A 26668-nucleotide genomic window follows, 5' to 3' on the forward strand; every position below is an offset into this window, starting at 1 on the left:
CATTAACATCTCTTTAGAGTCAACTTAATCACTGTGAAAACCTAAGCAAGATTTAGCGAAACCTAAATTCTAGGTTTAAAATGTGAGAGAAGTCCTTGTTATCTATATGACCTGAAATGGAAGGAGAGGTGACCTGAATGAAGAAGCTGTCAGACAACTGAGTGGGGTGAAGGCTACGTAACGAAACGACATTACTACTGGGATAGTGCTGATGCCAGCGGCTGTTATAAGTGTGTCAAGACTTAAATTACATAAGGCTAATTTTGGGACCTCAAATTATAACAGAAAGCTGTAAATATGGGTAGAGATGGCTTACCTGGTGGCATTAATTCTGGTTCTGTGGGAATCAGAGGGATGCCTACAAAAAACACAAAGATACTCTTCCTTAATCTGTTTTGCTGAAAATCAGACCCATCTATACTTTCTATAGGGATCTTCAGCTTCAGGGAAAATGTTTTGGAAGAGAGAGCATAGGAAGGATTTTAGAGGGAAGATTTACATGTTTTGGGAAAGCAAATAGAAATGAAAGATTGTGAGAGGGATATTAAAGAAGAATCTTAATAGAAATTGTCTAAAATTTCTGTTTACAACCACTTCTATCAATAGAGGAAAGAATATTCAAGTGTTTCACTTTTCAGAATAAATTGGGTAAGGTTCATACTTACAGTCTTCTGGATAAACACATTTGAAGGTGACTTCATCAAGGATCATATTTTTAGGGCAATAGGGCAAGCATCCTTCAACTCTTTACATGAAAAAAAATCAAAGTGAAAAAAGTTTAAAATATAAAAGACATGTTTTTCCTGAAAGTCTTCTCTTCTCCTTATCAGGCAATTAGGAGTGTTTCGTTTGCTACCATTCCATCATACTTCATCTTATGAAATCCCAATCTTTAAAGGACAGTGAAGGGATGTCATTCATGATTAATGACAAATTTGAACACAGAATTTTCAAAACATATACTTATGTTTGGAACACACTAAACCCAATGTCTATAAATCACTGAAAATGAAGAAGAATCATTTACTATTATTTTAATCTTACACTTTCCGCTCCCATATTCCCCAAAATCCCAGTTGAATGACATGCTTTTTAAATATCCTCACCTTAAGGATGCTAATAGAACAAAAAGACACTTCAGTGGCTCTCCCTGACCATTTTTAATCCCCAAACCCATTGAGAAGATATTAGGAATCACCGCATGGAAAAGAAAAAGGTGGAACATGGTTGTGATTCTTTGAGAACAGGGAGGGGGAGAGGGAGAAACTGAAGTTCTCAGGAGCCCAAATGTTTGGTAGTGCTCTGGGAGGATATGGTTGTATATGAGCCTACAGAGATTGGATTTCAACTTACAGAACATCTGGTTTTTATAAGGATCTCTACTTCTTGTGCATGGCACAGGAGCAAAGCAAGAGTCCCATATTTGGGGCACCTGGGTGTCTTAGTTGGTTAAGCACTCAATTCTTGATTTCAGTTCAGGCAAAACTGTGATCTCACAGTTTGATACCTGGGATTGAGCCCCATGTCAGGCTCAGTACTGACAGCATAGAGTCTGCTTAGGATTCTCTCTCTCTGCTTCTCCCTCTGCCCCTCTACCACTCATTCTCTCTCGCTCGTGCTCTCTCTCTCTCTCTCTCTCACTCTCTCTTTCTCTCTCCCCCCCAAATAAATAAATAAACTTAAAGAAAAAGAGTCCCAAATTTAAAGAAGCTATGGATGGCTTGGACATCATGGGCCAAAGACAAGAAGGACCATCTGGAATGCTTTTTATCTAATGGAATGAAGCCAATATAACAAGTGAGGTTACATTTTCTTCTTGTCCAATTAGGGCTCAGAGTCCAATGTATTCTGATTCAAAGGAAATAAATGTAATCTTTTCTGTACAACCAATTATTTCACTCATAAATGTTAAAGAGAATTACTGCAAACATTTTTATAAAAAGCCTTGCTTATTTGACTCTCAAATACACTAGCAGGTAGTAATAATATTTTAAATATTTTTAGACATTTCCAACTGCTACCTCTGCAAAGTAAAGAATTTGATTTAAGAATACTTAAGGACTCTTTCCAATTCAAGATGAAAATGAACTTGATACTAATTGATACTAGGAGTAGGTATTGCCACCAGAGGACACTAGTTCATGGAAGAAAATCCAGGAAACAGTTTAAAAAAAAACAAGAAAAGCTAATTTCTCTTTTAACATGAGACATATTTAGCCATCTCTTAGATACCTCCTCATAGATAATTGTTTTACATAACCAGTTTGGCTTATGTGACCAATTGCTTATTTCATAAAGTGGACTTGAATAATAAAACTTTAAGTGGTATATGCTATTCTTACTCTACTCTAAACTTTGCCAAACAAAAAAGAAAGATTAAAGTTCCTATATCCCTAAAGAGACTAGGGCCAGTTGGTTATCATTAAGTTAAATAAACATCTTTTTTTTTGTGCAACTCAATTACTTTGTAATTGTTTTCTGCAAGTCAAAACCATAGCCACTTTCTTAAAATATTTTGCAAAACTCAGTAACCTATTCCTTTAAAATGTCTTCCTGGTTGCACATGGCAGATTCCCCTTTATTTTGTCACACACTGATCATCTATTCAGCTTCTGACTGATAAATTAATGCCTCAGATGCAGACCAGTTCTTATAATAGGTATATTACATAACTGGAATAACTGTATTTATATATGGGCTCTATGGTATGCTGGTTGGCATCTTTTCTCATAGAAGTTCTCATCCACTAGATATTTTTATTTTTAACACTTGCTATAATGCCAGAAACTGCAATTATCTAGAACAAGGATGGAGATTCTGTTGGGGACGTGGCGGAGGGGTAGAGAGGTATGTTAAGTCTGCCTTCAGGGCTGCAAAACAAGGAGGAACAGTAATTAGGCACCTTAGTGCACCGCAGAGGGAGAAGTTGAAAGAAGATAGAGATGGAGATAGAGGTAAGAAAGAGCTTCGCCAGGGCAGGGATTTATCCTGAGCCTCTTCTCTGTATCCTAACTATACCAAAAGAGAAGCTTTGGAATAGCTACAGACCAAACTAAGGAAACACTGAGGACCTGGGTTCAGCCACCTAGGAGACTGGTTATACCACAAGAAGTAATAAAGTAGCCAAATGCCGCTTCAAAATATAGCTCGTTTTCTTCTCTGTGCCAAGCTGGCCTGGCTCTCTGATCTTTCTTCCTTCCTTGCCCATGAGCTCCTTACTATGGGGGCCCCTGTTGCTTGCCTTCCTCCTCATGGCTACCGGAAGAGGCAGGAAATAGGTTGTGAACAGGAGAGGTCCAAGTGAATGCTGAAAATGTCCTTTCCAGAAAGAATTGGCTGTTCTTATTTTTAAGAAAATAAGTAGAAATACTCCCTTCCATTCCCTCTGCTCTCATTGCACTTCATACCCAGGAGAGGTTCAAAACCCAGCCCCGCTGCCTACACACTGTGTGATGTAGCACAAAATGTGTCACCTCTCTCTGCCTCTGTAGAGTCTCTCCCCTGAAAATGGGAATAAAGAGATTATCCAATTCACATCACTCAGCACAGGGTGAGGCACACTGTAAGGACCACAATGTGCTAACTGTTGTCATTATTGCTTTAGCCCTCTTTCCACTGTGTTGTCATTAGTGGATTTTGTTGCTGCCTTCTTCCTAAAGGCTGTGAGCTCCTTGAAGGAGGTGCTGTGTCTCATTCATTCATTTGTGTGCCCAGAACCTTTTGCAGTGTCAGTGTCCGACATAGAATATAAGCTCATAAATGCCTAATGGAAAATGATCCTTTTAAAAATATTCCCTCCGATTATGCTTCCACTTCTTTGTTTTCCTTTACAGCAACACTCCTTAAAAAAGCCAAAAGCTGTTTATATTCTGTCTCTATTTATCTCTTCCTATTCTCTGTTTTTATCACATCTAATAAACAATTTTCAGTCTCAAATTTAAAATCCTCAAAACCAAATTCCTGGCCTTTCCTGCAGACTCTTCCTCCTAACATTCTCCTTACCTCCATAAATGGCAACTAGGTCCTTCCATTAAGTGGAATCATTTGAATTTGCGATTATTTGACCAGATTTAACTACAAAATGGCAATTTCATATGGTTCTACCTACAAATTACTGAGGCCAAAATCTGAGTCTCTAATTTGCTTTTCCTCCCATAATTGATATTAAACCCAACAGTATAATCCATGGCCCTAAGTTCAAAATATGTTCAGAATCTTAACATTTTTCATAACTTCTAGGGCTACGAATCTAGTGGAATCCACTTCATGCCTTGTCGAAATTACTGACCAGTTCTGCCCTTGTCCTTCCCCTCCTCAACAGTCAGTGCCACAGCCAAGGTAGAATTCTTTCTGACATCAGATCATGTCACTTCTCTGTCCAAAATATACTAAGGTGTTGTTCAGAGAAAAAGACCAAGTCCTCACAATGGGCCACAAGGCCCTGTAAGAATTGCACACCACTATGATTCTCTGGTTTCATTTCCTGCATCTCTCAGCATTCTTTACTTTGCTCTGACTTCCTTGTTTATATTTAAACACACCAAACACATTCCTACCCCAGGGCCTTTGGACTGTTCTCAGATTGAAAGACTCTTTCCCCAGACATCCACATGACCAGTTCCCTTACTTTCTTTATATCTCTGGCTGCACGCTACCTTGTTCATGTGTTTTTCCCCAAGCACCCTATATACATTAGCAAAGATACACATATACCTTATGTTCCCTATTTCCCTTAGATTCCTTTATTTTTCTTCATAACACATATCTCCATCTAACACTATATTATACTACATGTTGATGGTTTTATTTGTTTATTCTCTGCCTTAACCCAACAAAATGTAAGCTGCATGAGGGCAGGTATTTTGTCTGGTTTGCCCAGTACTGTATCCATATCAGCTAGAATTGGAAGATGGCAGACCCTCGGTAACTACTGCTTGAATAAAATGAAATGAATTCATGAATATTAATAGAGCATGTACAAATTATTCTTGAGAATTTTTTTAATCTACAAAAAATGCATTGAGAGAAGAATCTGCTAATACTGGGATTTGCCCATTTAACAGTTACACATGACTTACGGTGGAAGAAATGTACATGCTTGTGCTGCAGGGTCACTACATGTTTTAAAACAGGGGGTGGCACAAGGTTCATATCTCCATTCACACATCCTCCTGTAAGGTACTGCTGCCTGGATTTCTGGAGAGAAATAAAGTTTATATTGTAAATATTTTAATGTACAGCTTAAAAAATAATGATTTCGGATAGCAACCCTTTTGGGTTTGACCCCTCCTTGACCATAATACTGTAGAAAAGGCAGGACAAGTGAAAAAGGCATTAAAATTGCTTGGTGATCAAAGTGTTTCATGTTTAGGTTAAATATCTAAATGTTAGTCTACTTTCCAAAGATTTGAAAAATCCAGCAGTTGGAGAAGCCAAGAAAAATTCTAAATCTTTTCTCTTTATGTTTAATGGGTTCTCATTGATCATATGTCATAATAATACTGAAACTTGTTTGGAATTCTACTTTTTGCAAAGTAATTTTTGTCTATTATTATATTTTATCTTTGTAAGTCTGTTGAGTATTATTCTCATTTCAGAAATGAAGAAATTGAGGCTCAGCACAGCCAAATGACCTGCCAAGTTCAAACAATTAGGAAAACAGTAAGATCAAAGACATGTTTCTCAACATGAAAACTAAGGAGAGCATTCTATCTTTGTTCTTCTCACAGAACTTAGAGCATTGCCTTGTACATGGTAAATACTATCTGATGACAAAAATAAATGAATGGGTCTTAATAATACATGCTTACAGTTATAAAATCTCCCTTGATTCAAGAGTTTTTCTCCTGTAAATTTCTAGTAGACTCCACTTCCCACATCACAGAACAGTCTTTATGTAGCAGTCCAAAAGAATCACTGAGGAAGAGAGCTCCATAAAGGATAAAGTTCAGGGTAGGGGTTATGTTTCTCAAATTCTGGGTACAGAATGCAATTCCAAAGTATAGATAGGAAAATAAAACTTTTTGGAAGGCATCTATGCACCTAAAATTTAGAGTGGCCATTAGACCTGGGTCACTGGAACCGTGGATCCTGAGAGAGGATGGGTTCCAAGACTACAGTAGACTCGTAGAGTTTCCTAGTTTTAGGAAGCCCACAAAAAGTTTCTGAGATTCTGATGATGCCGTTGGCAGTAGTTATCCAAAACTCAGGTGGAGCCACTGGGTCTCATTCTAATGGAGTAGATTTCTAAAGTTAGAGGGGGAACAAGAGGCTCAAAATGTTCAACCTTCAAGTAAACTCAAGTAAACATACGGTATAGTTATGTCAGTCACTATCTCATGAGTACAGGAACCCTTTTTAATAGGCAAAAATGTGAAGCTCATCTGAATTTCTAAAATCCAAAGACTATCAAAGTTTGCAAAAATTTACCCACAACAGAAAAGGCAGGTGAATTAATGATTCACAATATTAAAATGAAACAATTTGTTTGGGAGATCCAAAGCATGTGTCAAGCTCCTAGGTTTTGAAAATAAATCATGACTTTTAAACATCAGATGAGTCAGTGGAAATTCCTCTCCGACATTCAGAAAACTCAATGTCTATAAATAGCTATAACACTGTAAGGATTTCTAGAAATAAAATCAGGCTTCTACTGAACAAGGGAAATCTTCCAGAGGTCAGTGGAACCAGACACCCTACTATTCAAAAGACAGAGATAAACATGCCACTTTTATCATTAAGAACCAGGTTACTGAGAAGTTGCCTTCTAGAAAACTAGACGTAAACTCAAGAGATATGAGTAAGCTCCATTTCCAAAGTTCGGATAGCACTAAAAGTAGTAACTGGAGCCATAATTAAAAGTAACATTATTTAAGGCTGTTCTAAGCAATTTACCAATTAATTTATGTGATATAACAGCTCTTTAAAGTAGGTATTATTATTTCCTCCATTCTAATTTTATATAAACTGAAGGACAAAAGGACAAAGAAGTTAAGAAACTTACTCAAGGTCATACAATTTCATCTACCTGTACTCCTTTAGGAATGGCTTAAAAAGTAAAATTTGATATACATTTTGCCATACGTAAACTATTTATGGACTCTCCTTTTGAAGATCTCAGGAACCATACCTTCTATGCTGAAGCTACTTGAATGTTTGAATTCTTCAGAATCATCGTATTTTGAGGCTTTGACACTAGAATCCGTGAAGACGATGAAAAAGCCTTTCTTGCTGTATAACTCAAATGCGCTGTAACCAGGAATCCAGAGCCCCTGATGGTGGAAAAATGTGGCTCTCTGATGAAAGGCCGAATTTGCCTGCCACAGTTTCAAACTAAGAGTGTCGTCATTGTGGACATAGAGAAAATAGTTGGGCCTTTCAGCAGATTCGAGGGAAACAAGTGCCAAGGCTGTAAAACATAGAACAGTGCGTTTGACACCTTGCTGGGTCTCTGAAGAAAGCAGATCGTCAACACGAGCATTGTAAAATGTATTATCAAGGGGACAAAAAGAGAGCTGCCCAACTGCCGTATATAATTAATACCAATATCAAAGATTTCAGAAATGAATTATAAGATCTCTAAAAGGAAAACTAGTATCTTAATGCAATGAATAACAGTGACAGCTCAAAAAAATAGTCTTTAATAAGTTCTGTTTTTTTAAATCATTTCTCATGTCCTTTGGGGGAAAAAAAGACATATCAGCTTAGGATCCCAGAATGCGCAACTTCATACAAGCAATTTGGTGATTAATTGGACATGGTTTTGTATTCGCAAGCTTTAACATTTTCAAATGCACAAAATCTGTAAAGGGCTAAATTGGATGGTATAAAAGAATAGGGAAACAGAACAATTTAGGCATGTCACTGCATTTCAATATCACTGGGCTCTTAATGGGCAATGTTCTTGCAAGCGATTTTGCTGCATTAAGAAAAACTATTTGCTGAACATTATTGTCTATTTCCCGACAGATGATCAAATGGCTAAAGAACAACTACAAAACATTTGAGAACTGTCATCCTTTTTTGTTATGCGCTTTTAAAAGTTTTCCTTATATTTGTAAAACTCATGATATAAAAGTTGTTTTATTTATTTTTGTTCTGTTGTTGTTTTTAAAGTTTATTTATATATTTTGAGAGAGAGTGTGTGTGTAAGTGGGGTAAGGGCAGAAAGAGAGAATCCCAAGCAGGCTCCTCACTGGCAGCACGGAGCCTGACACAAGCCTTGAAATCAGAGCCATGAGGTCATGAACTGAGTCGAAATCAAGAGTCAAGACACTTAACCAACTGAGCCACCCAGTTGCCCTGATATAAAGATTTTTAAGTTGAGATTTTTAGGTTTAATTTATTAGATGTTAATTTTTTTAGGTTTTAATTTTTTAGTTTAAATCCATTAGGACTTTTCTACTAAAAACATTATTATAATCATAAAATGAAGAACTCTCTTAAATCTAATAGATGATTCCAAATGCATTGATTATATCTTAAAACTTGTTAAGGCCTTCTGCTGAGCATGGGAAGATGCAAAAAAGGAATAAAAGAAGTCTGTATCAGAGGAAAAATACATAACCAGCATATAAATTGGAACTGCAGACTTGTGATAGGCGTTTTCATAGATTAAAGCGACCTAAGGGAGTTCTTTTCACAAGAAAGAAGAAATTCATTCCAACTAGAAAATCAGAAGACTTCTAGAATAAAGAAAAGTTAAGTTGGATTCATTTAATAAATATTTTCAAAGCCCATACAACACCTCATGCATGATTCTACATAGGGCTAGGATAAACAATGTAGGCTGAGCAACACCAGACCAGAAAAGGTCTAACCTTTTAAAAGGTTAAAGAAGGTTAAAACCTTAAAAACTAACCACCAGTTAGAACAGATGCTGAGTGGATATGACCAATATAGATCTGCAGATGCAAAACAGTAAATGTGGGACCAGGTACCAGGACAGACAAGGCCATATAAGGGTAAGAGACTGTCTCAACAACTGTCTATATTCTGATTTATCTTTGGGGCACCTGGGTGGCTCAGTCGGTTAAGCGTCCGACTTTGGCTCAGGTCATGATCTCACAGTTCATGGGTTTGAGCCCCGGGTCGGGCTCTGTGCTGATAGCTCAGAGCCTGGAGACTGCTTCAGATTCTGTGTCTCCCTCTCTCTCTGACCCTCCCCTGCTCATGATCTCTTTCTCTCTCTGTCTCTCAAAAATAAATAAATGAAAAAAAATTTTAGATTCTGACTTATTTTAATAATGTTTAACTTCTGTGATAGCAAATTAAAATTTCAAAAATTTCAAATCACGTCTATGATAATTACTATAAAAATTTAAGGTGTGCTTTATATAGGACCAAAAACTTCATTAAATAATTGCCATTCTAATAATGTATGCCAACAGATAAAGAAGATAAAGAGAAGATTTTATATACAAAAGAGATAGTTGGTTCATGCACAAGTCTTTTCTTTAATATTTATTTATTTATTTTTGAGAGAGAGAGATTTATTGATTTTTGAGAGAGAGAGAGAGAGAGAGAGAGAGAGAATGAGCACATGAGCAGGGGAGGGGCAGAGAGAGAGAGAGAAAGAGAGAGAGAGAGAGAGAGAGAGAGCGAGAGAGAGAGAGAGAGAGAAAGAGACTCCCAAACAGGTTCAGGTTCTACTCTGTCAGTGCAGAGCTCAACGTAGGCTGGATCTCACAAACTGTGAGATGATGACCTGAGCTGAAATCAAGAGTCGAATGTTTAACTGACTGAGCCACCCAGGTGCCCCACTAAGTGTCTTATTTTATTTCATATCCTTTAAGATATTTTAAAAATGCCATAAACATATTAGGTCCCCAATTGATATTTACTACATGAATAAATGAAAAAATGTAAAGGAAAAATAAAATTCCTATTTTCAATTGGGAATCATACTTACATGATGCCTTCTCTTTAAAAAGGCCTGGAGTGATCATAAAATTGAAAAACAAATTTCCATGAGTACTACTCCTTGGCAAAGAGAAAATGCTTCTGCTGGTCATATTGGCCCCCAGAACAAGGCCACTCTGTCCATAACTTGCCAGCATGTATGGCCCTTCTCCAAGCCCTAGTTAAATACAAATAAGAGAATTATAAGTTGGTGTAGGAGTTATGCATTTCAAGCTGTCATTTCACTGGAATAAATTTTAATAACAAAGAAATACTCCAAAAATTATTGTGTATTTAAATATTTATCATTAATAAAATAACTGAATTCTTTTCAAAAATAATATAATGAATTGGAATATATACATACATATTTAGATTATGTAATTTAAAATATATATACACACATGAATGTGCACATGCATATGTATATGTAAAACAAGTGCTCCTCAGAAGACTGAATTAAGCCCTCTGGATATCAGTTTTTCTCACCTATATGAAGAAGATTCTCTAGGTAACTTTCCACTCAGCCCATGATTCAAATCTCTTCTCAATAAACATATATTTATCTCTATCAGTGGTCTGGGATTTCAATAGTCTTAAAACTCAGCTCTCCCTAATAGGTTGCATTGTATGAAAACAGAATTCACAGACATGCTATGCAATACTTCACTGTGTGGAGAATTATTGATTTTACCAGTGAGGCTTCTTTATGGAAAAGAAAATAGGATGAAGCTCAGCAAAGAAGTCAAAAGTCTTTTTACTTCTATGCTATTGTTTCTCATGCATCTTTCCCTTAAATGGTTACATAAAAGCAGAAAATATTTCCTATAGTAAAAAACTTATTAGTGTAGAACCAAACTTGAAACTCAATTAAAATAATTTTTTGCAAACCTTATCCTAAGAAAAGGCATATATACAACTAAGTTCACTGTTACTAAAAAAAATTATGAGTTAGGTTTTGTGATGATGAATTCACTTTACCTTCAAGCCATTCTCAATCCCATTTAAGGTTCTTAATGTAACTGAGAGGCTATAAAACTTTGAAGTTTTTGAATCATCAAAATTAAGTTACATAATTATCAGTTTATAGTTTGCATAAGCATATGTATAGTTTTTATGTTATAGGTTATGTAAACTGTTAACATATATGTGATAAGTGTTATCATAAAAGATCGCTCTAGTTGCTATTAGTGAATTTAACTTTCTTTCTTTCCTCTAACTTTTATCTCAAGAAAAATTTTCCTCACCCAAGCCCACTCTTAAAATGGAGGAAGAAAAAGATCTAAAGAAATCTAAGGGTTAGGCTTTTTCCTCTTTTAGGACCAAAGACCAGGTTTAAAGGAAGGGGAAAGATCATTAGATTAGAAAGTCAAAAGCCTTTGAAGCAAAACGGAGAACAAAAACTAAACTTTTCATCATAAAGACCCAGAGAAGAAACAGAGACTCAAGATAAGTTATCTTCAAGTGCTGACCCCTCCACTGACTGAAGACACTTCACCATTGAGCAGGCAGAGATCCTTACAAGCCGTGAGAAAAAGAGTTCTATCAGGAAGTTGAACATGTTGAGTGGGAAAGGAAACTTGAAGAAAATTGCCCCCAATAAAATGGAACTGAGCAGATACAGTTGAGAATCTCCCTATGAACCCAGAGCAATGGACTCCTCACTGCTCTTATAAACACATATGTGCACAGTGTTTCTTTATGAGCCCAAATCTATAATAACCAAAGAAAAATATATCATTTTTAAGTTTATTTATTTATTTTGAGAGAGAGAGCTCACGCACGCACAAATGGAAGAGGAACAAAGAAAGAGAATGCCAGGTAGGCCTTGCACTGTCAGCGCAGAGTCTGATGTGGGGCTCAAACTCACGAACCGTGAGATCAGGACCCGAGCTGAAATCTAGAGTCAGACACTCAACCTACTGAACCACCCAGGTGCCCCAAGAAAACTATATCATTAGTCTCCACTATCTGCTGGCTCATTTTCTAAGAGAGACAAGAGCAACATAAACTTCCAAGATGCAAATGTATTTCAGTTCATGAATACGTTGGTTTTCATAAATATGTAAATAATGTACAAATCAGTAGATAAGTATGTAAATTATAATGAGATATGCTTCAAAATGAAGAAGACATATAAAACAACAACTTGGGGGATTGAAGCACCTTCACAGATATTCAACAAAACTGGAGAAAGGAAATAGACAACTAAACCAAATCTTCTTTCCCCCACAGCATAAGTCCCTGAAGAGACAATTGTCATCTTAGAAATCCATTTGTATAGAAATCAAAAGCTTCTGAATTGTCTCCAGTTGATTGATATCTTGTGTCTGGATAGTTTTCATGCATTTTCACTAGCAATTGAAGCAAAATCATTGACTTTATCATTAATTTTCTTCAGAGAGAAGTGTAATTTCACCATCTACTAAAATCAATCATTTCCTGAAGTAATTATTCAAACACAATATTAGGTATAGCCTATTTAATAAAATCACTCTGAACTTACAATGTTAGAGACCACCCTCACCAGGGAACTAGGACAATAGACAGTGGGAGATGAGGCAACAGAAAATTTCCACTGTTTATAAACCCTAGCAATAGCAAGAAACTAGCAGAAGGGGGAAAAGAAATGTAACAACTTAGTAGCCTTGAGTCTTGAACAAACAAGACTAGCATATTGTCTTCGCAATCTGCTTCTGTACATGCTGGCTTGCTTGCTAAATTTGTTTCACAGGACTCTGTTTCAGGTAACCACTCCCCTTTTATTGTGAAAGTTCTTGCTTCTGTAAAACCGCTTGCTCCCTCCTCCCCTTGCGCTGTGATTGGTCGTTTCAAACCTCCTCGGAGACAAAGAACTCTAAAACCGATAGGTTCCCGCCAAAAGTAATACGTCTGTGTAAAGATACTACTGGTGACTATAAGGTGCTATGATGTGTAATTGGCTAATAAATGATGTGCTCGAAAAACGCATAAAAACCCCATGCTCCAGCCTGGTGGGGCGCTCCCTGAGTACTTTCCACCACTCGGGAGGAGCCATTCGGCCGAACTAAAATAATCTATAATAAAGCTCTCTAAAATTCCCTGCCTGACTGTTGCCTGAGTGAGTTCGATCTCATTGGGTTACAACAACTTACATAACAATTATTAGTGGAATACTGAAGTCCTTGCTCACTGGCAGCAATAACAACAATAAACTTTTTATGTTTTCTAGTAAATTCCATAAAATGAACATGAAGATATTACATAACAGTCTTTGAGTTAAAGATTATTGAAATAATATCAACTGTTACCTCTGACTTCTCCTCCTTTTTTTATCTTCCTCCTAAAGAATCACAATTACTTATTCCTGCATTAGCTTGAAATATTAGTAAGTATCTCAATATCAGTGTCCAGTATGTAGTAAAGAAAGGAAGAAATATATCAGCTATGAATATCCAAAGAAGACTAGGTAATAATATCTACAAAATTATCTGGAGTGACCCAAATTAAGAATAACCATTTAAAACAATCTTTTCATGGCTACTATCAACAATTCCCTATATTCTATATTCCCCGTCAGTCATCTATCTTCATTGCATCATTCTTACAAATTCTTACTCTGCTTGGTGGGTTAATGCTTTTTCCTATTACTGTGATCATAGGAACCAGATTCCCCTATCACTCTACTGAGTCAGTGTCTCATGGAGGCTAAGTGCCCAGTGTTCACCCTCTGAGTTTTACCAATACAGTATTATGGATGACACCAGAAGAATTGGTTTGAAGAATTCTGTAACAAATTAGAAAAAAGAACCATAACTAGTAGTGCAGCAGACTTGTCAACAGAAAGCAAAATGTACCAAGTAGCAAAAGGCAGAAATTCAATATTCATAGAAAATTCTGCTTCAGGATTCGAAGGACTGCAGAAGGAATGCCAGAAAATAAAAAGGCACAGATGGAGATTTTTACAGCAGAACTGTGTGAGGCAGGAATTCTTAAGTGAGGAAGTTACTGGAGCATTTTTTCAAACTGCTGTCTGTGTGCATTGTGTAGAGCGTATGGTCACAGCGTGTGGTGACCTTTCCAGGATTGAGATGCGTTAACCGTACCCTAGGCAGTGTAGCACGGAGGTCAGGCTCCGTGGTGCTGAACTCAGATCGCTTACAAATTCCAGTTTACTACAGTTTTAGCTCAGTGACTTTTGGCCACGTTATTCAACCCCTCTGGTCCTTGGTTTCCTCCTCTGTAGTGTTAATAAGGCCTTGACAGGCATATTCTGAACCCTAAATTATATGATCTAGGTAAAGTGGTTAACACAATGAAGGCTATTGCTATTATTACTGTTATTAATATTAGGGAATCAGTTTCATTGTAAGCAAGACATCCAAAGGACTGATGTAGTGTGTGTGTGTGTGTGTGTGTGTGTGTGTGTGTGTGTGTGTGTGTGAAGTGCTCAACAGGAATTAATTTTGGTTTATATTTTCTTTACCTACCACTGTTTTTTTAATGTCAGATTTTTATCTCAATCAAACTTCCACAAATGTAACAAAACCCACCAAACTAGGATGTCAGTTTTCCTTTTAATACATCTATCTATTTCTCTAAAATTATCTGGCTTTCTTTGGGTTTTTATAGCTGACAGAATTCTCCCCAGCTCAGTAAGGCACCAAAAATGTCTTTGATTAGTTGCTTGGGGTTTTTGTAGTGGCCCGGTTTTCCTATGACTATTTCTCTCATTGATCTCATCATGAGTCCAGAGTTTGTCCAGTCACGAACAAAATGAACACCTTCCTGGATTATTTTGCTTGTTTGAATCAGGTTTAAGTGGCTATGCCTTCCTCGTTAAATAGGTTTGACAAAAAAGCAGGCTCCAAATCTGCCATCATCTGGCATTTTCACTGAGGCTAGACCACTGTCTCTTCTTATATCTATGCCTCAGTTTTACATAGCCCCTCCTCTTACACTTCCCACTGCAAATTTGGATGCTTGGTGGGGCTAAGAGAGATTGACTAAATCAATAAATGCTCATTCTGATAGTACTTAATTTTTTTTTTTGCCTACAATGATGATTAAATAAATTCCTTATATTTTTATCATCACACTTAAAGTTTGTTTCTTTATTTCTTTTTATTTTTAATGTTTATTTTTATTTTTGAGAGAGGGAGAGAGAGAGCACAAGCAGGGGAGGGGCAGAGAGAGAAGGAGACACAGACTCCAAAGCAGGCTCCAGACTCAGTTCTCAGCACAGAGCCTGACGTGAGGCTCAAAATCACAAACTGCTAGATCATGACCTGAGCCAAACTTGGATGCTTAACTGACTAAGCCACCCAGGTGCCTCTGTCCTCTGTCTCTTTTATTTCTACAACATAATGTTTGAATAATGTTTATATTTATACTTAATGGTAAAATAATGGTATATGTCTTTTATCCTTTTTGCCTAAAAAATCGGCTAATTTCACTAATTAATTCATTCATGTCATACAAAAACCATTTATTGAAGGCTTCCTAAATGCTGAAAATTTAATTACACACTCTTTTTATCATACAGGGACTAAATTTTAATGCAAATACTTAGAAATTTAGATAAATTTTAGAAACTAAAGGCTTTCATTGAGTTATATACCATGAACTATTATTCTCAGCCATGTTGTTCAAAAACTTTTAATCTGAAAAGACATTCCATAGTACACTATACTAAAAGTCTTTATTTAAATGTCACATACCTTCATTGTAATATTCACAGTTGAGTGCTAAAAAATAAAAGAATAAATATTAAACTATATTAGAATCTGACCACTTATCTGGGTATATACAAAATATGGCTATATGTTTATCAATGACCAATTGAAAGAACACAGAAGGAAATCATTATTTGGGAACTTCCTTTAAGCAAAGAGGATTCTTTAAGAGTGATGTGTTGTAATTAATTAAATTTCATACGATTATTTTGTAGGTAGGCAAATATATCTGCCTAATTAGAAATGTCAACTGAAAGTTTTAAAATCTTAAGCATTTTTTTAGATGGCTTAGCCATCTACACAAGTAAATGAAAAGTTTGAAAATGTGAACCTGAAAGCAAATTGAAATGCCTTTTTAGAAAATGTTTCTTATAATCAGAAAGTGAAATTTCACAGCCATAAGGGCAATGAAGTCATAAATGATTTGAAGATGGTATATAATTTATAGTTCAAATGTTAAAGTGACAGCAGTCAGACACAGAATGGAAAATTTGACCTCAATTTTTATTTTTATAAATCCCTTATACTAACATTTATCTGCACTATCAAAGGAATATAAAATTACGTTATCTTAAAGAAATTCCATTCTGCGCATTGCATGGTATTGGTTCTATGATAAGACAATTAATCTCCTTATGAGGCTCTCACCTGATGCTGATGTTCTAAGAAGGGTACTCACAACAGACAGTGGACGACCTCCAGTGAACAGATACCCCTTCCTGACAACATTTGTAGGCATACGCTGCCACGCTTGTGCATAAACACTCACAATCCCCACCGAGATTACAGTTACACGTGTCTTCGTGGCAATTTTTGGCAAAAGAAGTAACATCAATCTGCAAATGAAATGAAAAATGAGTTAATTTCAATAAGTACTGACCATAATTGATTAAAATTCAACATTCTAAAAGAAAACTAACTGGTAGTTTCAAATTTTGATATTATCAGCTTAATACTGCCACCTAGAGTTCTCAGTATCTCAAAACTTTTTATGGGCCAAAGGAGAAAGGAATGTATTAGGGTAAATTTAGGATCAAAGAACTAGCAAAACAGGTAATAGGATTAAAAAAAAAAAAAAGAATTCCAGCACCTGCAATACAATAACATTTTGATATTTTGTTGAAGCTCATTGTTTCATTATGGAATTTTCTCATGGCATTAAAAGAATGTTCTGTTACCAATTGTCCTTTTATTGATTTTTATGAATGCCTTAAACTATGTTTTTAACTTTATTGGGGCCTAAAATTATTATGTTGGGAAAGCATTTATAAATTTAAATTTCTGAGGTGACTGAGTGGCTCTGTTGGTTAAGCATCTGACTCCATCTCAGCTCAGGTCTCACAGTTGGTGAGTTCGAGACCCACATTGGGTTGTGCACTAATGGCATGGAGCCTGCCTGGGATTCTGTCTCTTCTCTCTACTCCTTCCCTCCTTGTGCGTGCATAAAATAAATAAATTTTAAAAAAGAAATTTAAATTTCTGAATAAATTACACTCCATGATGGTATACTTTTTTCCAACTAATATTTTTAAACTACACATTGGTTTGAGGAGAAGAGTGCCCATGAAGTAAAGCAATGCACTGAAGTAAAACAAATGTTTATGGCTTTGGTATACCATTCCTGGCTTTGAGGATATATGTAAAAATATTCTGTAAACTAGAACAGAATACTACAAATATTATGTACAAATGTATGCTGTTACACAAGATGGAGTGACAAGGAGAGTAAATCAACTGAATCCATCACTTCTCCAGAAAAATAAACTGCCAAATCTGTCTTCTTAACACTGGTTAGGTAGCACACCCGAAAAGCCAATAGTGAGCTAAATTGCTTGGCCCTGTTCATCTCTAATATCATCGATATAGCAGTACCCATTTAAATATGAAAGTTTAGTTAAGTATTCAGTTACCACATTGCGGCAAGGAGCGAAAACATCGCTGTACAAAATGGAGCATTCTTTCTTGGCATAAGGAAATTTGTTTTGATGTGCCTCACAGGGTTTAAATAATTCACTGGGGGTTTCACACTGTTAAAGAAAAATAAGGAAGAAGAGAAAGTTTTCAAAGGGGTGGCTTCTGAAGCTGAAACTAGAAGTAAACTATTCTGACTCCATCCACGACAATCACATCTGTGTTCTCATTCTTTTAGACAGGTTTTACCTAAAGCATCGGTACTCAGCCTACTCAATGTTAATAGTATATACCAGTTTTGAGAACAACTAAGCATACTGTTAAAATTATGGCGATATTAGAGAGAGAGTAGGGGTAAACAATTTTTAAATGTATCTCAAATGTGGTCATTAAAAAATTACGTGAGCAAATGATTCTCTTTTTCCAGTTTCAGCTTTTTCATTTCTGTCACAGCCATTGCTGTATATGCACAAGTATCTCCAGGCTCACCTCCCACATACTCAGTAACGTGGTCTCTGCCTCTTATTCTAATCTGACTCCTGAAACCACCCTGGAAATGTCATCAATGACTTCAGGAGAGTTGTCTAAATATCAAGGCAATGTTTCGGTGTTCATCTCACTTGACCTTTTGCTACCTCTGACTCTGTTTATTACGTTAACCTTCTTAAATGTGTCTCTTCATTTGTTTCTGTGACACCATTTTCTTCTGGGTTTCCTCCTAATTCATTGGCTGCTACCCTCCCATTGTTCTATCCTTTCCTTCTATACAAAGCTTGATCCTCAAATCTCTGTTTTTCCCATTCTGTACACTTCTCATGCATATTCAGCAATCTGTATACACTAGTAACTGCCAAATCCATATTTCCACCCAAATATCTTTCTTGAATCTCAAAACTGGACATATTCACATAAATTTCTCTGTTGTTTCTCTCTCAGTACATCCTAACCTGTACTTATCTCTGCACTGCTGTCCTGTCCGCACTGTCTTCCACCATCTACTCTCCTCTTTGCCCTGCCTCAGTGAAGAGTATGTATCAACATCTACCCAATAAGCCAGCAAGATAGGAGATGTCCTTGAATTCTCCAGATTCATCATTCCTAAATACAATCTTTCAGCAGATGCTAATGATTTTAATCTTTAATGCATCACACGTTTGTATAGTTTTCTAAATCTTCTGACTTAAAATGACTAGCTGGATTATAAGAACCTCCTCACTAGTTTAGGGTAGATCCTAGCACTATCTTGCAGCTCTACACTTTGCATTCCAGCGATTGCCTACTTCAAACCCTCCAGAACCATCATATACAATCTCTTGAAATTCCCATTAGGCACCAGTCTTCCTGACACCTTCTAATGGACTACTCTCTCCTTTGCTGCTGTGCTGTTACCCATGACCTTCACTTTTCTAGTTCCTATAAGGCTTGTAGGATTCATCCCAAAGACATGATCTTCAGGAACTTTCCTTTGACCATAATGAAGACCAAGCCATTCACCGCTATCAAAGCACCTCTCCAATTATGTTCATTGTTAATTTTTCTACCTCAGCTACCAACCTAGACTCAAAATTCCTAAAGACAGAGGCTTTGTTTTAATCATATTATGGGCTCATAGAATCTGAAAAATATTAAGTGCTAAATAGAACTTACCAAATGAAAAAACTTTTTTCTTAATTTTTATTTTGGGATTAGGTATGAATAAAAATATATATTATTGTGAGTCTAAAATTCTTTGACAGCTCCAAATATTTAAGTATTGTTATAAATTGGTTATTCCTTACTTCATTTTAAAAGGTCAAATGTAAGATAATTTCTTCAAAAATTTCTAAATGCCATAATATATATGAGAGCCATAAAAAAGGGTTTTATGTCTCTCCATAGAGTAGCAAGTTCGTATATTAAATAAAATATTTATACTTTCCTGTTTAAACCATAATGAAATATGTTGCTTAAATTTTACTGAATTAGGTGAATGTTTTATCCCAGGCCCTTGTTATGTTTTTAAAGAAACCTAGACATATTAGGTAAATTGGGTAAAGTAGTAAAGCAATTAATCAAATAGTAACCAATCATAAAACTGTAGTTGTGGATACCGCTTTTAGTTAGAAAGAAAAATAGGCTAAAAAGAAGAAAAAAAAAGAGTTAACACCAGTTTTCAGCCTGACTCTGTTTTCTGAGTTAATGTAGCATTTCTCAAAGTGTGACCTATAGGATGCTATTTCCTTGAAAACTAATACATAAAAACATAGGTTCTTTGTCAATAAGTTGGGAAACCCTTCAAATTCATCTCTCCCTTGGAGGTTTATAATACCTCAGGAAATCCTTCAAAAAAGAAATATGTCTAATTTAATTTATTCAAATTGTTCTCAAAGATAGTTGACCACAAATCCACTTCCTACCCATTCCCACCCCAGACACAGCCATGTCTGGAGAATAAATGGTAAGAAATTCTGCCTTCATTTATCCATTGCTTTGAGTTGGCAAAAATTACATTATTAGAAATATAAATACCCTGATAAAGTATTTTGCTTTATGGAAGGAAAAGTATGAGATTAAAAGATATGAATTTGGGGCTCCTGGGTATCTCAGTCAATTAAGCATCTGACCTCAGCCCAGGTCAGTCTGTGAGATCAAGCCCCACATCAGGCTCTGTGCTGGCAGCTTAGAGCCTGGGTGCCTGCTACAGATGCTGTGTCTTCCTCTCTCTCTCTCTCTCTCTCTCTCTCCTCTCTCTCTCTCAAAAATAAATAAACATTAAAAGATGTGAATTTGAACATCACCTCTGCTTCTTTCTGGATATACAATATTAGTCAAGTCCCTTAATTTTCCTTTGCTTCAGTTTCTTCATCTATGATATAAAGGCAATGCCCTCTACATTACAAGATTGTCCCAAGAATTACATGAGAAAGTAAATGTGAAAGTAATTTGTCAGCTATGACATAAAACAGTATTATCTAAATAAATATTCCTGTAAGAATAAAATGATAAAAATACCAAAATATTTTTTAAGGTCTATAAAACATATATTCCACTTACTTGCCCTAGTGCCCAACTATCTCCAAATACCTGGGCATTTTTCACTTCTAAGTTATTGGATGTGGTCATATCATTTGAAGTACATTTGTCAAAGTTTCCACATAATCCTGAGAGTTTGTTCTAAAGTGAAAGAAAATTATTATGAAATATGAAATATTCTATATTCATTTAACACTTAAGGACTCAGTTACTAAAAATTTTTAAATATTTAAAATTAACATTTTTAAGGATTTCCATACTTATAAATATGTTTCAAGATGGTGTAATTTCATATATACTTAATTGTATTTGTTATTTTAAAACTTTTATAATGTTTTACCATCCCCCCAATTTTATTTATCCATATTTATCATTCTCTTAGAATTGATACAACTAATAGTGTAAGTAACCTGCAGAAGTATAATACAGACACTATAGTATATGTGTGTACGCATATATATTTTGAATATATTCATACACACAAGTTTTTAATATGAAAGCCCTACCTGATATGCTTAAGATTTTGTAACACTGTAAATGTTGAAACAATAAAAGTAATACACTGTTCATTAGGTCATACTTTGAAAAGCCAAAATTTTCAAAATGTAACTTCTAAAGAAAAAAGTTAACCTTAATATTCATGTATCATGCCACCAGGAGACAACAACAAATAAAAACCACATTTTCTTCATATTTGTAAAGGTTGTTATAGGTTATAAAGTGGTTACTGAAAGTGCCATATGAATAATTCACATCAACATTACCCATGCATTTTCTCAAATAATGTGAAATACTTTACTTACAAGAGGGAGAGGAACCTAAACTACAGAGAAGAATGATCTCCCTAAAACAATGGAAATCCTCCTTAAAACTTTGCAATTACAGAAACTGAATGCCCTTTTCATTTACTGGAGAATGGAACGCAGCCATTAGTAGATGGTGAAGTAGGCTGCTCGTGTCTCCAGCAAAAGCGAAAATAACCCTGGGGTTGCACCTGTCATGACCATTGCTTCCCATGGTGCCTCAGCTCTCAGAAGCTAAAATAACTATCCAAGGACAAAGGCCACTTCCACCACTAACCACCCAGCAATTTAAGGCAACAGTAAAGGGGGAGATGTAGAAGAACAATTGGTTAATTCACTTTCAAAAAGTAGGGAAGAGAGGATATGTAAAAAAAAAAAAAGTGGCAGAGGAATATAGTTGAAGAAAGTATGGCAATGAGTAAATTATTTCATTTTCATCAAAGAAATGCAAAAGCCAACAAACACCTAGTAATAGATTCATAGGCTTTACCTCACTCAGGGGTTGAAAGAAAAAGACTTGTCAATATACAATCATATCTTCAATTTACAACATATTAAAATCTTTAAAAATATGTATGATTTCTATCATTTTATAAGAATACATGGTGACTACCCCAGCTTTTCCCTACCTTGCCATAGATTATATCCATGAGTCTCAATTTCAATTTCAGATAAACTGGATATCTAAAAATGTATCAGTATTTCAAAAACAACTTTAATATAGGAGCTTAAAATACTTAATAGGATTTAAAATATTTAAAATCTTAAACATATTTAATAATATTTATAAAGTATTTACCAGAAAACAATATTTAAAACAACTTAAAATATAGATTGCCAAAAATTCTAAACAGCCTGGATTGGATCTTCAACCATGAATGAATAAAACAAACTAGTACATCCATACAATGGAATACTACTCAACAGTATAAAGAAACAAACTCTTAATTCCTTTAAGAGTATAGATGAATTTTAAATATATTTTCCCAAGTCAAAGAAGCCAGCCCCAACAGGCTGCATAAAGACAAAATTGTAGACATGAAAAATAGATCAGTAGGTGTTGACAATAAGGGGGAAAATAATGAAAGAAATTGGGGAGTTGATAGGTCTGTTCTATCTAGAGCTCTGGTGATAGATACACAACCCCATACATTTGTTAAAATCCACAGAACTCTATCCCACAGTATTTTTTAAATAAATCTCCTGTAAGTAAACTTTAAAAAACCCAGAATGGAAAGGAAATATGGAATGCAGAATTAATAAAATGAATCTAACTATATTACAAACATATCACATAACCACTATGAAAGGGATCAGAAGGAAGAAGCTGACCTAAGTAACTTTGGAAAACTGTTACTCTAAGGCTAAATTTAAAAAAACACTGCACACAATACTGTACTCCAACTGGTAAAGTTTTTCTTCACTAGGTTATGAATTAGTAATTCTGAAAATATAATTTGTTTCCTAAAGAAAATATCAATTATTTTATTTTCTTAAAACATTGCAGGTATATGCAATTTCATTTCTTACATCTCATTTGGATTGACCTACCAAATAGGTTGACTTACCTTCCACTGGGGTCCAACTTTGATATGAATAGTTGTCTTTTTATCCCAAAGAATAGTGATATCATTCTCTGGAAAGTATACAACTATGTAGTACCCTGCCTTCCAAAGCTGGTATGTAGGGTTATTTTCCAGAAAAAAACCTGATCGTTTCTTTAAAAAAGGGAAAGAAAGGAAAAAATAAATACCTTATTCTCTAATCAAAATGAAAATATTAATTAAGTTAATATTCACCAATAAATATCTAGATACAAGTATGTTTTCTTGGCCCCACCATTTCTGAATTCTGTAGTAAAACACAAAACAAATACATAAAACAGGAAATACATAATTTGGTAATGAGACACAAAATGATAGATGGGCTTAACATGGAAAAGCAAAGCAGAGAAGGTATCTCTGTGATAGAAAGGAGTATAAACAAGACACAGACATAGAGTACTCCAAGGGGATATATCTGCTGACTCAGAAATTCTATGCTAATGATGAATAAATATGGTTGACTACTAAAAATGTATGATGTTACCTGCAAAATCCAAAAACAAAAACACAAAATATACGTGTATACTCACACTCTCTCTATATAAATATATATGTACAGATAGATTTATAGATAGAGGTATATATCAATAGATAGATCCATTGGTATCTACATATCCATCTATATTTATATATATATAGAGAGAGAGAGAGAGAAAGAGGGTATGAATTTCCATTAAGGTGACTTGGAAAGCCTCTTTGCAAGGAGAGGGATATGAAGTCAAGAAGTCATACATGGGTAGGTGTACAGAGCTGGAAATGAGAATGGAGAAGAAATCATTCTGAGCAAAAGTCACTTGAATAGAGACTTGGGGCAAGAAAATTCAAGACTTGGCAAGAAAATTCAAGACTTGTTCAGGACTAAGGAGAGCACCAAAAGGCTAGAGCATGGATTCCATAACAAGCATAGTCTGAGACCCTTTTGCACCAAGTTATCCGTACAGTCCAGGGTTGTTATTCTTTGTGCAAAATGCATTCAATAAGTTTATGAAATAGGAAAGTGATGGACCATGTTTCTATTAAAAGAAAATAGTCTGTGCACTATAAATAATAACATTAGAGAGAAACTAGAGATGGAATTCATTGGGAAAATTTAGAGTACCTTTAGCCTAAAGTACAAATATGCAACATTCTTTAGGAGCAGGGGCTATCCCTTATGAAAGATTACATCAAATCTGACATTCCAATTAATTTATACAATAACTTTAATAATACATGGTTAAATCAAGGTAAGTAAAGCAAATTTAGCCAGAAACAAAATAAAAATTATGAAGGGGATATGGAATCCTTTGGTTATTTTTCTTCCCCAAATAATGACAAATGCATTGTTTGGAAATACTGCACTATAGAGGACATTTTACAAACATTCCTTAGGGTAAATTAAGTAAATTTAGTCATCTCTATAAAGAGTTTTCAGTCTTCTAGACCAACGTCAAATTTACAAGTACTCAGTATATTATATACAACAGTATATACTTTGTAACCATATATTTGGTTGGTGGATTCTGCCTAACCTCACTTCCTTCTACTCCCAAGTGCAAAGTCAGAGTTCTGGGGCAGGGTTCTGGGTGCCAATAAGGGTCTGCACTCAACCTGGGAGTGTCCTTGTCTCTGAGTGAGCAAGGCCTTAAAAAAACAAAAAACCACCATAACAGGTCAAGAGACACAGCAAAACAAAGGGAAAAAATATCCTGTTTTGAACAAAGAGCATCACATTTTCATTTCTCAGAAGGCCTGTAATATGTGTAGCCTGCCCTGCCCCCGCCACTCTCTGCCATAGAACCTATTTTTATCGTTGTGATCACACTTTCAGTACCCTTCTATTATATGATTTGTCTTTGGCTTTATTATCTGTCTTTTCCTCCACCTGAATGTTAGCTCCTTGGAAGATGTACTTTGTCAAGCTTATGGCAGCGTCTTAGCTTCTGGATCAACGTCTCGTTTATGTATTTTTAAAGTCTCTTATGCAGTTCACAGGTCTCATCTTTCAGCCTGCTCAGCTACAGTTAAAGCAAGTAAGTGCAATATTTGTGGCTAAAAGTTCTTTTCAATTCATATGATACTTTTTTTGTGTGTTTTCCTATTAAAGTTCCCTTTAACTGGTTGATAAATCTCTAGAATATAAAAATAATTTTTGGATAAGGCAGCTTATTAGATTTCCTTCAGGTTGGTTTTGTAACAGTTTTCCTGATGTAAAAGGTAACTTTTCTATTTGCCTGTAGAGCTAAAAAAAAAAAATCCTTTATTTTTACTAAACAGGGTGCTTTAGCACGAGAATAAAACAGTTCTCTTTGGTCTAGAGGAGATGCTGTATTCCTTTCTGTTCAGATTTAGAAAGCAAAGATGTTTCTCATTAGAAGAGTGAGGGTGTTATGTATTACCCAAAATAGAGACCTCCACTTTAGATGAGAATTATAGCAATTTCAACAAGTTCTAGTAATGTTAGGAAGATAAGCTACAAATGTGGAGAATTAAAACATTTAAAGGGCAGCTTCAGTAAATTCATAAAAAATTATATCTCTTATATTTGATGAAGCAAAATTGGGTGTTTTTTGAAAGAATAGCAGTTTTTTCTTCCCCCTAGATGAGCAATCCATCTGGCATAAAATAATGGTACTAATTTTTACTTCTGAGGTTCAAGAAAAAAATGTTAGTAGGGTATTTGTTAGTGGGGGAACCATTTTTATGACTTTCATTTATTTTACTTCACACTTCATACCTGATACGGAAGCTCATTGACATTTGCACACAGGTGAGCAGTGGAAGTTGAAAGTTATACTGAACTATAATTACCATTTCAAAAATGTGTCATTCTGTCCCTACCGGAACATTTACTACTTTCTTTTCAGTTTTTTTTTCTTTAAAAAAACAACAACATATTTTGGTTCTTAGAACCTTTACCTGTAAATGAATTTCCAGCTGATAACTATACCAAACTGCAGTAATTATGTCCAAAAGATAACAACAGGATATACTCTGTTTTGCCAAAAGTTTGATTGCTGCCTAATTAGACTCAATATTTCTGATTGAAATATAAGCTATGATCTAGGGCACTTGTTCTCAAACTTTAGTGTGAAGAAGAATTGGGGGTACCATTAAAAATATTGATTTTCATTCTCAACCTCAGCCATTCTGAGTACTAAGGTGGGGTCCAGGAACCAGCTTTTATAATATAATGCCAGGTGGTTTTAATGCATATCTACAGACCAAACTTTGAGAAACTCTGTTTTAAAATCTCAAAGAAAGGCCACTTTTTAAAAGCATATGTCAGAGGTGCCTCAGTGGCTCAGTCAGTTCTGCATCTGACTCGGTTTCAGCTCAGGTCATGATTTCATGGTTCTTTTTTTTTTTAATAGTTTATTGTCAAACTGGTTTCCATACAACACCCAGTGCTTCTCCCAACAAGTGCCCCCCACCATGACCATCACCCCCTCCCTCTCTCCCCCTCCCCCTTCAGTCCATGGTTCGTTTTCAGTATTCAGTAGTCTCCCTTGATCTGTGTCCCTCACTCTCCCCCGCTCTCTTTCCCCCTTCCTCTCCCCATGGTTCCCTGCCAGGTCTCTCCTGTTAGACCTATGAATGCAAACATATGGTATCTATCCTTCTCTGCCTGACTTATTTCGCTTAGCATGATACCCTGAAGGTCCATCCACTTTCCTACAAATGGCCATATTTCATTCTTCCTCATTGCCATATAGTACTCCATTGTGTATATATATACCACATC

General features: G+C 35.5%; 1 protein-coding gene across 1 annotated transcript in view; it reads right to left on the reverse strand.

The window, feature by feature from the left end:
- The window catches only part of OTOGL (otogelin like), a 142162-nt gene that overhangs the window by 38622 nt on the left and 76872 nt on the right, over window positions 1–26668 (reverse strand). Inside the window, 10 exon segments of the mRNA XM_029954585.1 lie at window positions 284–358; window positions 666–745; window positions 5079–5196; window positions 7130–7408; window positions 9911–10078; window positions 15600–15626; window positions 16294–16450; window positions 17525–17641; window positions 20559–20678; window positions 22909–23058. Of these exon segments, the coding sequence (XP_029810445.1) occupies window positions 284–358; window positions 666–745; window positions 5079–5196; window positions 7130–7408; window positions 9911–10078; window positions 15600–15626; window positions 16294–16450; window positions 17525–17641; window positions 20559–20678; window positions 22909–23058 (1291 nt within the window).

This window comes from Suricata suricatta, chromosome 10, assembly GCF_006229205.1.
Source record: "Suricata suricatta isolate VVHF042 chromosome 10, meerkat_22Aug2017_6uvM2_HiC, whole genome shotgun sequence".
NCBI classification, from domain to species: Eukaryota; Metazoa; Chordata; class Mammalia; order Carnivora; family Herpestidae; genus Suricata; species Suricata suricatta.